Source organism: Callithrix jacchus, chromosome 8 (assembly GCF_049354715.1).
Source record: "Callithrix jacchus isolate 240 chromosome 8, calJac240_pri, whole genome shotgun sequence".
NCBI lineage: Eukaryota > Metazoa > Chordata > Mammalia > Primates > Cebidae > Callithrix > Callithrix jacchus.
Genome location: NC_133509.1, coordinates 37839692 through 37851945, shown reverse-complemented (window position 1 = coordinate 37851945; position 12254 = coordinate 37839692). Strand labels below are relative to the sequence as shown.

The following is a 12254-nucleotide window of genomic DNA, read 5'->3' as shown; positions in this document are numbered from 1 at the left end:
GCAACATCTGCCTCCCATGTTCACGCAATTCTTCTGCCTCAGCCTCCTGAGTAGCTGGGATTACAGGCATGCACCACCACGCTTGGTTAATTTTTGTATTTTTAGTAGAGGCTGGGTTTCTCCATGTTGGCCAGGCTGGTATTGAACTCCTGACCTCGAGTGATCTGCCCGACTCTACCTCCCAAAGTGCTGAGATTAGAGGTGTGAGCCACCATGCACTAATGACCTGATTTTAAAAAATCTTTAACTGAAGGTTTTTTTTTTTTTCCGAGATAACTTTGATCTTTTTTTACACTTTTTATAAGTATTTTCTGGACAAACAGAAGTCAGAGGTGGGGAAGCACTGGCAAATAGGAAGCCCAGGGGTCATTCAAGATTATGCATTAAATCATAGTATATTTTGAAGTTGTAAAACCCCAATCAAATTGTCTTTGTTTTCCAGTATTTGAGACAACAGTAAGAGAAAAACTGGGAGAGTGAATGCATGTGTGTATGTGTGCAAGTGTGTATGCGGATATGTGTGAGCCTGAAGATAACTACACACAAACATGTTTATTTTTCTCCAGTCCAAAGGAACCTCCCATTAGAACAAACAGAAACAACATACACTCCCCAGGAGATTTCTAACTGACAAGGGGTGCCTTTAAGAGAGAAGAAAAGCCCAGCAGAAGGGCCCCATATGGATTTCTGGATTTTAATAGAGAGACATGCTATCTTGAGGGTCACGTGGAATATTAATGTGAAAAAATTTCAATAATGATATTAACAGAAACTGCTGTGGAAAAGGTCCTAACCCGGCTCACTGCTAATAATGACCCTCAAGAATCTATTGACTATACCAAAAAATTAGAATAATACGTGTTAAGTCCAAACATTCTGGGGGAAACATTTTAGCTCCCTCAACTTGACTACACATTTTTTCTTTTTTTGAGACAGAGTCTTGCTCTGTCGCCTAGACTAGAGTGCAGTGGCACCATCTTGGCTCACTGCAGTCTCCGCCTCCTGGGTTCAAGTGAGTCTCCTGCCTCAGCCTCCTGAGTAACTGGAAATACAGGTATGCACCACCATGCCCAGTTAATTTTTGTATTTTTAGTAGAGACAGGGCTTTACCATGTTGGTCAGGCTGATCTCGTGATCCGCCTGCCTTGGCCTCCCAGAGTGCTGGGATTATAGGTGTGGGCCACTGGGCCTGGCTTTAACTATACATTTTTCAGGGGCAAGGATTTAGAGATTTATTCAGCAAAATTTGCTGATGCCTATGATGTGCCAGTTACAGATCTTGGTGCTGTGGATCTGGTAGTGGACAGAGCCCCTGCTTTCATTTAATTGGGGTGACGGGGGCAGACAATAATCACATAAACCTATACTATATTAGGAGTGACAAGTGCCATGAAATGCAGTGACAATCTGGACAGTGAGGTGCAGGTGATACGATTATTAGCAGGAGAAGCCTCTCTTCTAATGAGGTGACATCAAGGCAGAGACCGTGTAAAGTGAGGCCAGAGAGACCTGGGGGAAGGGCATTTGATACTTCTTTCTGTATCACACAGCAGCTGGTATGTAAGGTGAGCACAACAGTTGCTTATCAACAGCAATTTATCAATTTAGTGATCCTTTGAGTTTAAGTTGATGGAATAGATTAAAGGAATTAGAATCTGGCGAATTTACTGCATTGTCTAGTCCAGTGGTTCTCAAGTAGGGTAGTATTTGCCTGCCAAGGGACATTTGGCAGTATCTGGAGACATTTTGATGATTATGACCTGGGAAGGCAGGGAGGTTACTACTGGCATCTTGTGGGTAAAGTCCAAAGGGTGTTAACCATTCTATAATGCACAAAGTCCATACAGCAAAGAATTAAAAGCAAAAATGTCAGCAGTGCCACCGATAATGAATCCTATCTGATACTATATCGCTGATGAGAGCTAAGGGACTGGGCAGGAGGAGCTCTTGAGAACAACCTTATCGAGAGCTGAACATCTGCAAACAGGGCAGATCCAAGACCACTGGAGTTGCCCTAGGGCATCTGTTCTCAGTTTGGTGACAGACTTGGCTGGCTTGTTTCAAAGTCACACAGGGATTTACTTATTAAACAACATTAAGTAAATGTTTCCTGTATGTCTTTGGTATAACAGAAAGCAAGGAGACAAGATGTGGTTCCAGCCATTGAAGATATTACAGCCAAGGAAGGATTGGGGGTATGAACACAGACCCCTGCAATGTGACAAGGGCCATAGAGGGTAGAAATAAAATGACATAGGGGAGAAGAGTAATTCCTTTTGTTGGAGTGACCCAAATAGGTTTAATGTATGAGGTATCATTTGAACTGGGCTTTGACAATGGCTTTTAGTAAGCTGAGAGTGAAGTGCAGGATATGCTAGGTGGAGGGTAAGATGTGAAAACAAGTAAAAATGCAGGAGATAATCATTATCATAATAATATTAACTCCCACCTAGTAAGTCCCCTCTATATGGCAGGTATAGTGCCAAGCACTTTTTCTTGAAAATTGTATCCTAAATTCAAAACTGACATATGCAAGTCAGCTGAAGCCTAGCACAACCCAAAGTTACTTGAATTTCCATCTTAACCATTTCAAAATAATATTAAAATGGGGGGAATGTTACCTGTGGTAAGTTGCATAAATACCGAAGCAGTTCACCGATATACTGAATGACAGTGACATTGTATTTTCTGCAGTCATCCCAAAACTGACTGGCTGAAAATTTAGACCGCAAGGCAACAGTTGCACCTACGGAGAAAGCATAGTAAGTGTCAAGAAAGAAATGCAAAAAAAATTATCCCAATTATGCTTAATTTGTCATCTTCAAAAGGTAAACATTTAAAAATAAATTATATTTGCAAACAAGTATTGAGTACCTTATATTCAATGCAAAAAAATAAGTAAGACATAATTTTGTTCTATAGCGGCTTCCAATCTATGGAGGAAAAGACTCATATGAAAGTCATTTTAATAAAAGTCAGCTTGCAGTAAGAGAATTAAATGAGGTCCTGAGAGAAGGAGAGAGATTTCATGCCGTGTGTGTGTGTGTGTGTGTGTGTGTGTATCTCAAATATATATATGTATTCATTTATATATATATATCTCAAATACATATGTGTATATACATCTCAAATACATATGTATTTGAGATATATATACATATATATAAATACAGATATATGTATTTGAGATATATATCTATATATAAATGAATGCATATACATATATATATTTGAGATACACACACACACACACACACACACACACACAGAGCATGAAATCTTTCTCCCTCTCTCTTAGGACCTCATTTGATTCTCTTACTGCAAGTAAGAGTATATATACATATGTATATGTAATTGATATATATATGTAAATACACATATATATGTATTTGAGATATATATATCTATGTATGTATTTGAGACAGAGTCTTGCTCTATTACCCAGGCTGTAGTGCAGTGGTGCAATTTTGGCTCACTGCAACCCCTGCCTTATGGGTTCAAGTGATTCTTGTGCCTCAGCCTCTGAGTAGCTGGGATTGCAGGTTGGCACCATCACACCAGGCTAATATTTCTATTTTTTTAGAAGAGATGGTGTTTTTAAAAAAAAAAAAAAAAAAAAAAAAGAAGAGATGGTGTTTTGTCATGTTTACTAGGCTGGTCTGAAACTCCTGACCTCAAGTGATTCTCCCACCTCAATCTCTCAAAGTGCTTGGATTACAGGCACGAGCCACTGTGCCTGGCCCATGCCTGCAATATTTTAAATAATTTTGTGCATAATACAAAGTTTGTGTTAAGTATTTATGTATAGTATTTTCCACTTGTGGTGTCATGGTGATCAAAAAGTTTCACATTTTAGAGCATTTTGGGTTTGAAATTTTTGGATTTTGTGTGTGTGTGTTTGAGCTGCTGATAACAAGATAGTACAGACTGGGTGGCTTAAAAAACATTTATCTCTTGCAGTTCTGGAGGCTGGGACGTCCAGATAAAGGTGTTGGCAGATTGGGTGTCTGTTGAGGGCATTTTTCCTGGTTTGGGGATAGTCATTATCTTCTGTGTCCTTACATGGAAGAGAATAGAGTCAGGAAAGGAGCTCTCTCCTATCTCTTCTGATAACGACACTATGCTTTCCTGAAGGCTCCGCTCTCATGACCCAATTACCTCCCAAAGGCCCTACCTGCTAATACCATCATATTGGGGGTTAGGATATCAACATATGCATTTTTGGTGGACACAAATTTCCATCCATAACATACATGCATATACACACATGTATATATGTGTGTATATACATATGTGTGTGTGTGTGTGTGTATATATATATATATATATATATATATATATATATGAGTATTTAAAATGAAATGCCGCATGAGAGAAAAAGTTGTTTTTTATTTCATTCAGAAAGCTGCAGATAGCTTCCTGGAAGATGTGGCTATTGAATTTTGCTGTAATGTATACAAGTGACATAAATCCTCCTGGAAGGAGAGAGGATGGCAACTACAATTTCTATAGTAAAGTTTGAGAAGGAAAGAGAAGAGATGGCAAGTCATGTATTCTGAGTTGCCATCTTCTCTTCTTCCAGTAGAGCTGAAAAATTGTGGAAACAGGGGAGACTACAGAAGAGTGAAGACAACTGATGAAGTTTATATCAGATGCTGATGGAGATCAACATGCAAGTTTCTAAAGATAGAAATGACAAGGATAGAATCTAAGACTCAAGTTCAGATAAAGGTGTTTTTTGCTTTGTTTTGTTTTTTACAGTTGAGATCTCACTCTATCACCCAGGCTGGAGTGCAGTGGTGCAATCATAACTCACTGCAATCTTGAACTTTTGGACTCAAGCAGTTGTCCTACTTCAGCTTCCTGGGTAGCTGGGAATACAGACTTGAGCCACCATGCCTGGCTAATTTTTTTTTTTTTGTAGAGATGAGGTCTTGTTATGTTGCCCAGGCTGGTCTTGAACTCTTGGCCTCAAGCAACACTTCTGCCTTGGCCTCTGAAAGTGCTGGGCATACAGGTGTGAGCCATTGCACCCAGCCCTAAAATATTTTAAAGGAGTTTCTCTCTTGATATACTGAACGGTTATAGCATTATATTATTAGATGAGGAGGCATGAAAAAACAAATTATTTTTGATGCTTGCTTGCAATGTGTGAGTCAAATAGCCTTATTGTTAATGCAAAATTGAAGACTGTTCCTAGCAGACAGCAAAGTAGCCAAATTTTATGTTAATTTTCCTTGTGAGAAAATATGAATGTGCACTTGTCTCCAACACTTTGTAGAAAAAGCTTACCAGCCACAATACATCCGTGGATGCCAATCATTAGTGCAGCACTGTGGTACAAGGGCAGAGTGACATAGATGACATCATCTGCCTTCAGTCCGCTTACACTAGTGAGGCCAGTTCCAAACCATAAGCGCTGATGATTGATCACGGCTGCTTTTGGAAGACCTTTGCAAAGATACAAGAGAAGGCACGAGTTAAACAAGATTGGGCATTTACATTTTAGGAGAGATATCTGGCTTAGGAAGATTAATCATCCTGTATTTTGAGAACCGCACTGGGAAAGGCCATGACCAGTTAGACCAGGAGTTGACAAATTTTTTTCTGTAAAGGACCAGAAAGTAAATGTTTTAGGCTTTGTGGGTCATACGTTCTCAGTTGCAATGACTCAACTCTGCTGTTATGGTCAAAAGCAGCCATATACATACATAAATGGAATGTGGCTGTGTTCCAATAAAACTTTATTTACAAAAACAGGTGGGAGGCTGTATTTGGCCCACAAGCCATAGTTTGCTGACTCCTGAGTTAGATGGTTACAACAGTAGTAATCTGAAGAGAAAGAGAAGACAGAGGAATGAATGTCCATTGAGTTTCTGCTCTGTGGCTACCATTTTGCAAGACATTTTAAAAATTTCATTTAATTTCCATAACAAGTTTATGTATGACATAAATAGAATTATATTCTCCAATCCACAGATGTGAAGGCTGAGAGTCAGAGATTTCTTATGTACTAGAGTTTCTTTATACAAATAAAGCAAATATAAACATTTTCTCATATGTTCTTGCCTTTTCCATTAAAAAAATATGCACTCTTCTGCATGTTTTTTGTTTCTGCTGCGTAGCAATGTTTGTTGGAGATTTGTTCATGTTTGTACAGAGAGATTTCCCTTATTTATTATTTATTTATCTTTCTCAGCTGCCTCAAGTCCTTTTATAAATGTATTATAATTTATTTATACTATTTGTTGTGACAAATGATGCTGCAGTGAATAACCTCATCCAGATGGCAGTTCATACTATGTATGACACCGTTTCTTTTGGATAAATTCACTGAAGTGAGATTGTTGTGTCAAAAGATAAAAGTTGTCAAGTCCTATAATCCCAGCACTTTGGGAGGCTGAGGCAGGAGGATTGCTTGAGCCCGGGAGTTTGGCATCAGTCTGGGCAACCATAATGAGACCCCTTCCCTACAAAAAGTAAAAAAAAAATAGCTGGGCATGATGGCATGCACCTGTATTCCTAGCTACTTGGGGGCCTGAGGTGGAAGGATTGCTTGAGACCAGGAGGTTGAGGCTACAGTGAAACATGATCCTGCCACTGTACTCCAGCCTGGGAAACAGAATGAGTTTTTGTTTAAAAAAAAATAAAGTATTTGTAATCTTGATAGATAACTGCCACACTGCCAGTTATAATGGCTGTCCCCATTCATTGTCCTATCAGCAGTATATGAGTATACCTGTTTCCTCCTAGCCTTGTCAATGTGTGCTCTCAAATGTTGGGACCTCTGCCAATCTGAAAGGTGAAAAATGGTATCTCAGTGTAGTTTTGGTACATTAGACTAAATGCATTTGCATTTTCTTAACCGTAATTTATATACGCTTTTTGTAAGGTTTTATTCTGTGAGTATACACTTACATTGTTTCCCATGGAAGATCAATTCGATTGGGAGGGCATGAAGTCACTGAGAAGGGGCTAAGAGTTTAAGATCTGAGTGGGTAAGTAGGCTTTATGAAGAGGAAGACAGATCTCTGTTGACTCAGATTCTTCAATACTTGATGGTACCTTCACAAGCTATTGCCAAATAGCAGCAAATTGTTACAAGGCGGACAAGTGTGGCTAGCAACCTACCATTATAGTAAACACAATTCCAAGTTCATTTTCTTTGACAATGGGCCAGTTTTTTGTTTGGTTTTATGGGTTTTTGTTGTTGTTGTTGTTTTGTTGAGATGGGCTTTTATTCTGTTGCCAGGCTGGTGTGGTGGTGTTCAAGGCTCACTACAGGCTCAGCTCAAGTGATCCTCCTGTCTTAGCCCCCCAAGTAGCTGGGACCACAGGTGTGCACAAACATGCCTGAATACTTTATTTATTTATTTACATTTTTTATAGAGACAAGGTCTTGCTTTATTGCCCAGAATGATCTTGAACTCTTAGCTTCAAGTGATCCTCCTACCTTGGCCTCAAAGTGTTGAGATGATAGGTACAAGCCATTGTGCCTGGCCTCTGATTTTTTTTTTTTTCACAAGAAATGGTCATCTTTATTGCCTTGAAGTACTTTCAGAACTTTCCTAAATTAAGATTTTGTATTAATGAAGACATAAGAATATCTGGTAACTATTACATAATTTTGTGCTAATGACTTCCTTTGAGGAACAGGTACATTTGTTCTCCAACTCTTAAGTGAATTCTTTTAATTAATGTTTATAAGAGTAACTTAGCATTTTTTTTTTCTAGAGATAGTGTCTTGCTCTGTTGCCCAGCATGGGGTGCAGTGGCACATCACTGTATCCTCAGACTCCTGGGCTCAAGTGATCCTTCTGCCTCAGAATCCCAAGTAGCTAGGACTGCAAGGTATACACGATGTCAGCTAATTTTTTAATGTCTTCATAAAGATGGGGTCTCGCTATGTTGCCCAGCCTGGTGTCAAACTCCTGGGCTCAAGTGATTCTCCTGACTCGACCTTCCAAAGTTCTGGGATTATAGGTGTCAGTCACTGTGCTTGGTCTAGCAAATATTTTCTTCAGAATAAATGAAAAAAGTAAAATAAATGCCCATCCAATTGTCTTTCAATTAAATATAAATTCTGATTTATGAGATTAAATCAGAGAATGTTCATTCTCTTTTTTCTCCCTAAAAGGGGTTTTCTATTTGATTGTGAAAACATGCATTATAACAAAGTTTCATACACGTTTTCACAGTACTAACACTAGAATTCCCCCTTATTAACCAAGGGCTCAATTATTTCCCAAATAAACATTTATAATTTAATTTTACTATTCTATTAAGAAATGATGGTAAAAGTCCCATAAATTAAAGGAGTGTCTGCATGCAGCAGAAGCAATTGGTTAATTGTGCTTTCTCACTTTTCTGTTGGCCTGGCAATAAAAATAAAAAAATGAAAAAAGATAGACATTATGTTTTGGGCACCAGCTTTAATATGTCATTCCTGGCTTCTTTTCATTCACTTAAAGAAAATAGTTAGTGAAAGTGACTGTATGAAGTGAAGCCAGCAATAGGGTTAAACTCAGGTCCAAGAACTGTGAGCTCAGGTAGGTGCTAAGGGCCTGTTGAGGTGAAGGAGACAGTTCCTGTCAGCTGCAGTTGAGATAAAAGGCTCAAAGGATATTTTAGCCTTGTCTATTGTTTATTTAACAAGGAGAACACATGCATTACCTGCTTAAATTAAATTGAAATTTTAATCAAGAGAGGTAAAAACCTCATAGATTCCATTTTCCAATATTAATAATAATTGGCATTCTGGGGCTGGCTTCCTGTCCTTCTTTTAAATATATCCCTCAGGCTCCATATCAGCACATTTTGTCTTCTCTGGCCTATAGTAGGCAGACAGTAAATATCTATCACACGAATAAACAAGGAGGTACTGGGATAGAGCCGTCAGTTGTATGAGCTGTGGAATCAGCCTGCAAGGTGAATCCTGACAGTTCTGCTGCTTATCTTGGGAAATTCTTAACCTCTCTACCATCATTTTCCGAATCTCTAAAATGCAAATAAAAATAGTACCCATGTCAAGAGTGGGGGCAAAATCTTATCAACAAATGTTGTAAACCTTGAAGAATGCCTAGCACACTACCATTAATATTGCTTCTTCCATATAGCAGTGTTCCTATAACATTGTTAACTGGCAGTATTCCTTCTTATTGACTCATAATGGTAGAGTTTACAGTTGAAGGCATTCTAGATTTGATGAAATACAGTATTTTAGGCCTTATGATAGAGCCACCCCACAGCCACAGTACCAAACAGCTCCAAGCTGGTGTTGCATAGGGAAGATAGTGGTCAAAACATTTATATAAATAGAACCCAATCACTGCCTACTGGTCTTCTCCTGTGTTCCATTTATAATCAGTTATACATATATGAACTATGGGTGTAATATAATCAAAATACAACAAGCATGAAAAAAATTCCAACTAGCCAATCAGTGCCAAATCTTATCATCATCATAACTACTTTTGTAGTTCTTGGTAAACCTCTTTATGTATTCTATACGGACGGGAGAATATGCATAGCTTGGAGAAACCTAAATGGGATCATATGCTATGAAATAAAATCACTTCCCACAGGCAAATAACTAAATCTCCGGAAGTATTAGTTATTCAATAGGTTTTGCCAAAGAAAGAGATTTGAAAACCCATGCCGACGTTTAACACCTTCAGATCCAGTTTTCCTTGAAAATCCTCCCTTTATTTTTACCTGTGGTTCCAGAAGTGTAAATGTATAAGGCAGGAGTGGAAAAAGTGACTTCAGACCTCCATGACTCTGGGATAGGCTCAGTTGATACTTCATCCACTTTGTCCAGGAAAGAGTGAACCCCATCTGTGTTAGAAGTTCTGCTCACATAATAGATGGACACATCTTTTTTAAGGCTTGGCAGTATCTCTTCAACAGCTGCTTGTAGTTCTGAATTTAATAAGAAAAAAAACCAAACTAAATCAGTCTATGAAAGTTCTATTAGTGCTTCCATAAGCATCATAATTTTATTTTCAGCATAATTTTTTGCTTAAATGTATGGATATGACAAATGATACTTATCATTATGCATTTTATATTATTATTATTTCAGTGGATATAGGGTCTCACTATGTTGACCAGGCTGATCTTAAGTCCTGGCCTCAAGCAATCTTTCCGACGTGGCCTCCCAAAGTGTTCGGATTACAGGTGTCAGCCACTGCGCCTGGCCCTGTTATGCATTTTAAACAAGAAATTTGCTACATTTGAAAAAACCACAAGATTCCAATATTTGAGGGAAGGTTGGGTTTTGATGGTTTCACAAGCATAGTAGATGGCTGGCTGAAATTTGTATTTCTTGTGGCAAGTGCAAACCAATGGACATATGGGCCAAACCCAAGAAATATCAGCGTATAACTGATATATATCTAAATACACTCCAGAAATAAATTTAGCTATTCCTAATATGTGCCACACAGGACCAGTGATGAAAAAAAAAAAAAAAGAAAAATTTAAGGAAGGAGAAGAGAAATGAAAAGAAGGGAGCCATGCTAATTAAGAAAGATGATAGAAGCTAATTTATTATCTAACAATTTTTTTTCTTATGCATCAGTAACAAGTTGTTTCCTAGGAAGGTTTAACTGATCTGAGAAATAAGCTCTAAATTTCGTAAGTACATTATCTTATCTGAGGAAAAAAAGGAGTAATTTAGAGCAGTGTTTCCCAACCTGTGGGTCATAATTACAGTAGTAAATTGTTAAAACCATTTAAAGTGAGTGATATTTTAAAAAATGAGAAATACTTACAAGAAGGAAATAGAAATTTTGGAGCACATCTTGCATAGTAAAAGGTAACAATTCTACTGACAGTTCTACTGCTTATCTTGAGAAGTTCTTAACCTCTTTAAGCATCATTTTATGAATCTCTAAAATGGAAGTAAAAATAGTATCCATCTCAAGAGTGGTGGCAGAATCTTACCAACAAATGTTATAAAACTCCTTGAAGAATGCCTAGTACATACTACTCTTAATATTGCTTCTTCCATATAGCAGTATTCCTATAACATTGCTAATAGGAACTATTCCTAATAGATGAACAGGGCTTTTTTTTTTTTTTTTAGATTTAAAAAAATTCTTTAAGTTCTGGGATACATGTGCCAACAGATGCTAGAGAGGATGTAGAGAAACGCTTTTACACTGTTGGTGGGAGTGTAAATTAGTTCAACCATTGTGGAAGATAATGTGGCGATCCCTCAAGGATCTAGAACTAGAAATATCATTTGACCCAGCAATCCCATTACTGGATATATACCCAAAGGATTATAAATCATTCTACTATAGAGACACATGCACACATATGTTTATTGCAGCACTGTTTACAATAGCAAAGACTTGGAACCAACCAAATGTCCATCAATGTTAGACTGGATAAAGAAAATGTGGCATATATACAGAGCTGTTCATTTTTTAAAGTTTTGTTTCAGTTATGTAGGTGTGTGGGTATTGGGTCATGCACAAATGTATTTCTTACTGGGTTAAGGTCAAAAATGTAAAAGGCACCAATTTAATATGCAAACCACATTTCATGCTTGCCACTTGGATTTTGTGCCATAGATGAGACTGCTTTTAAGCCTACTTGTCTTGAATTGTGATAACTGAAGTGAATATTCTTACTCTTAATAGGAAGGTGACTAAATATGCCAGGAAATTATCGAGGAGGCTATACCTAATTTATCTTATATGCTATGTTTTGCCGATGCTTGTGTACGATATCTCCATGAAGACAAGAAATATCACCAGGATAAGTGCATTTAAAATTAAAAAAAATATTTTAATCAAAACACTCATGTACATGGTAATAATAAATCAAATTGTACAAAAGGATTTATAATGAAAATCAACAAGCCTTTACCCAGGCCTTCCTCACAACTAAAGCTACTGCCTAGAGGCAACCATTGTCAATTTTTAAAAGCTATTTCTTCTGGCAGTTAACTCTCCATCACCAAAAAGTATGCATTTCCTGCTACTTCTTAGCCTATAAATTTTGATCCCTACTTCCATTTCACCCTGTCCATTTCTGACAGTTGTTATCTTCCCTTTACATTGTCTAGGGTAATAGCATTTATATTTATTCTGATATCATTATTCTGTCTTCCCAGCTTTATGGATTGGCTCTAGAAGCTGAAAACCAAAATAATCAGAATCAACATAATAATGACTACGAAAATATTCACTGCAGAGCCAAGTAAAATGCTATAATTGTATTTTCTTTCTTGAACAGTTATC

General features: G+C 37.6%; 1 protein-coding gene across 1 annotated transcript in view; it reads right to left on the bottom strand.

Moving 5' to 3' along the window:
- The window catches only part of SLC27A2 (solute carrier family 27 member 2), a 50838-nt gene that overhangs the window by 26359 nt on the left and 12225 nt on the right, over positions 1 to 12254 (bottom strand). Inside the window, exons 2-4 of the mRNA XM_002753471.6 lie at positions 9715 to 9921; positions 5293 to 5451; positions 2622 to 2746 (exon numbers count right to left, since the gene is read on the bottom strand). Coding sequence (XP_002753517.1) covers positions 2622 to 2746; positions 5293 to 5451; positions 9715 to 9921 — 491 coding nt within the window. The remainder of the gene's footprint in view (positions 1 to 2621; positions 2747 to 5292; positions 5452 to 9714; positions 9922 to 12254) is intronic.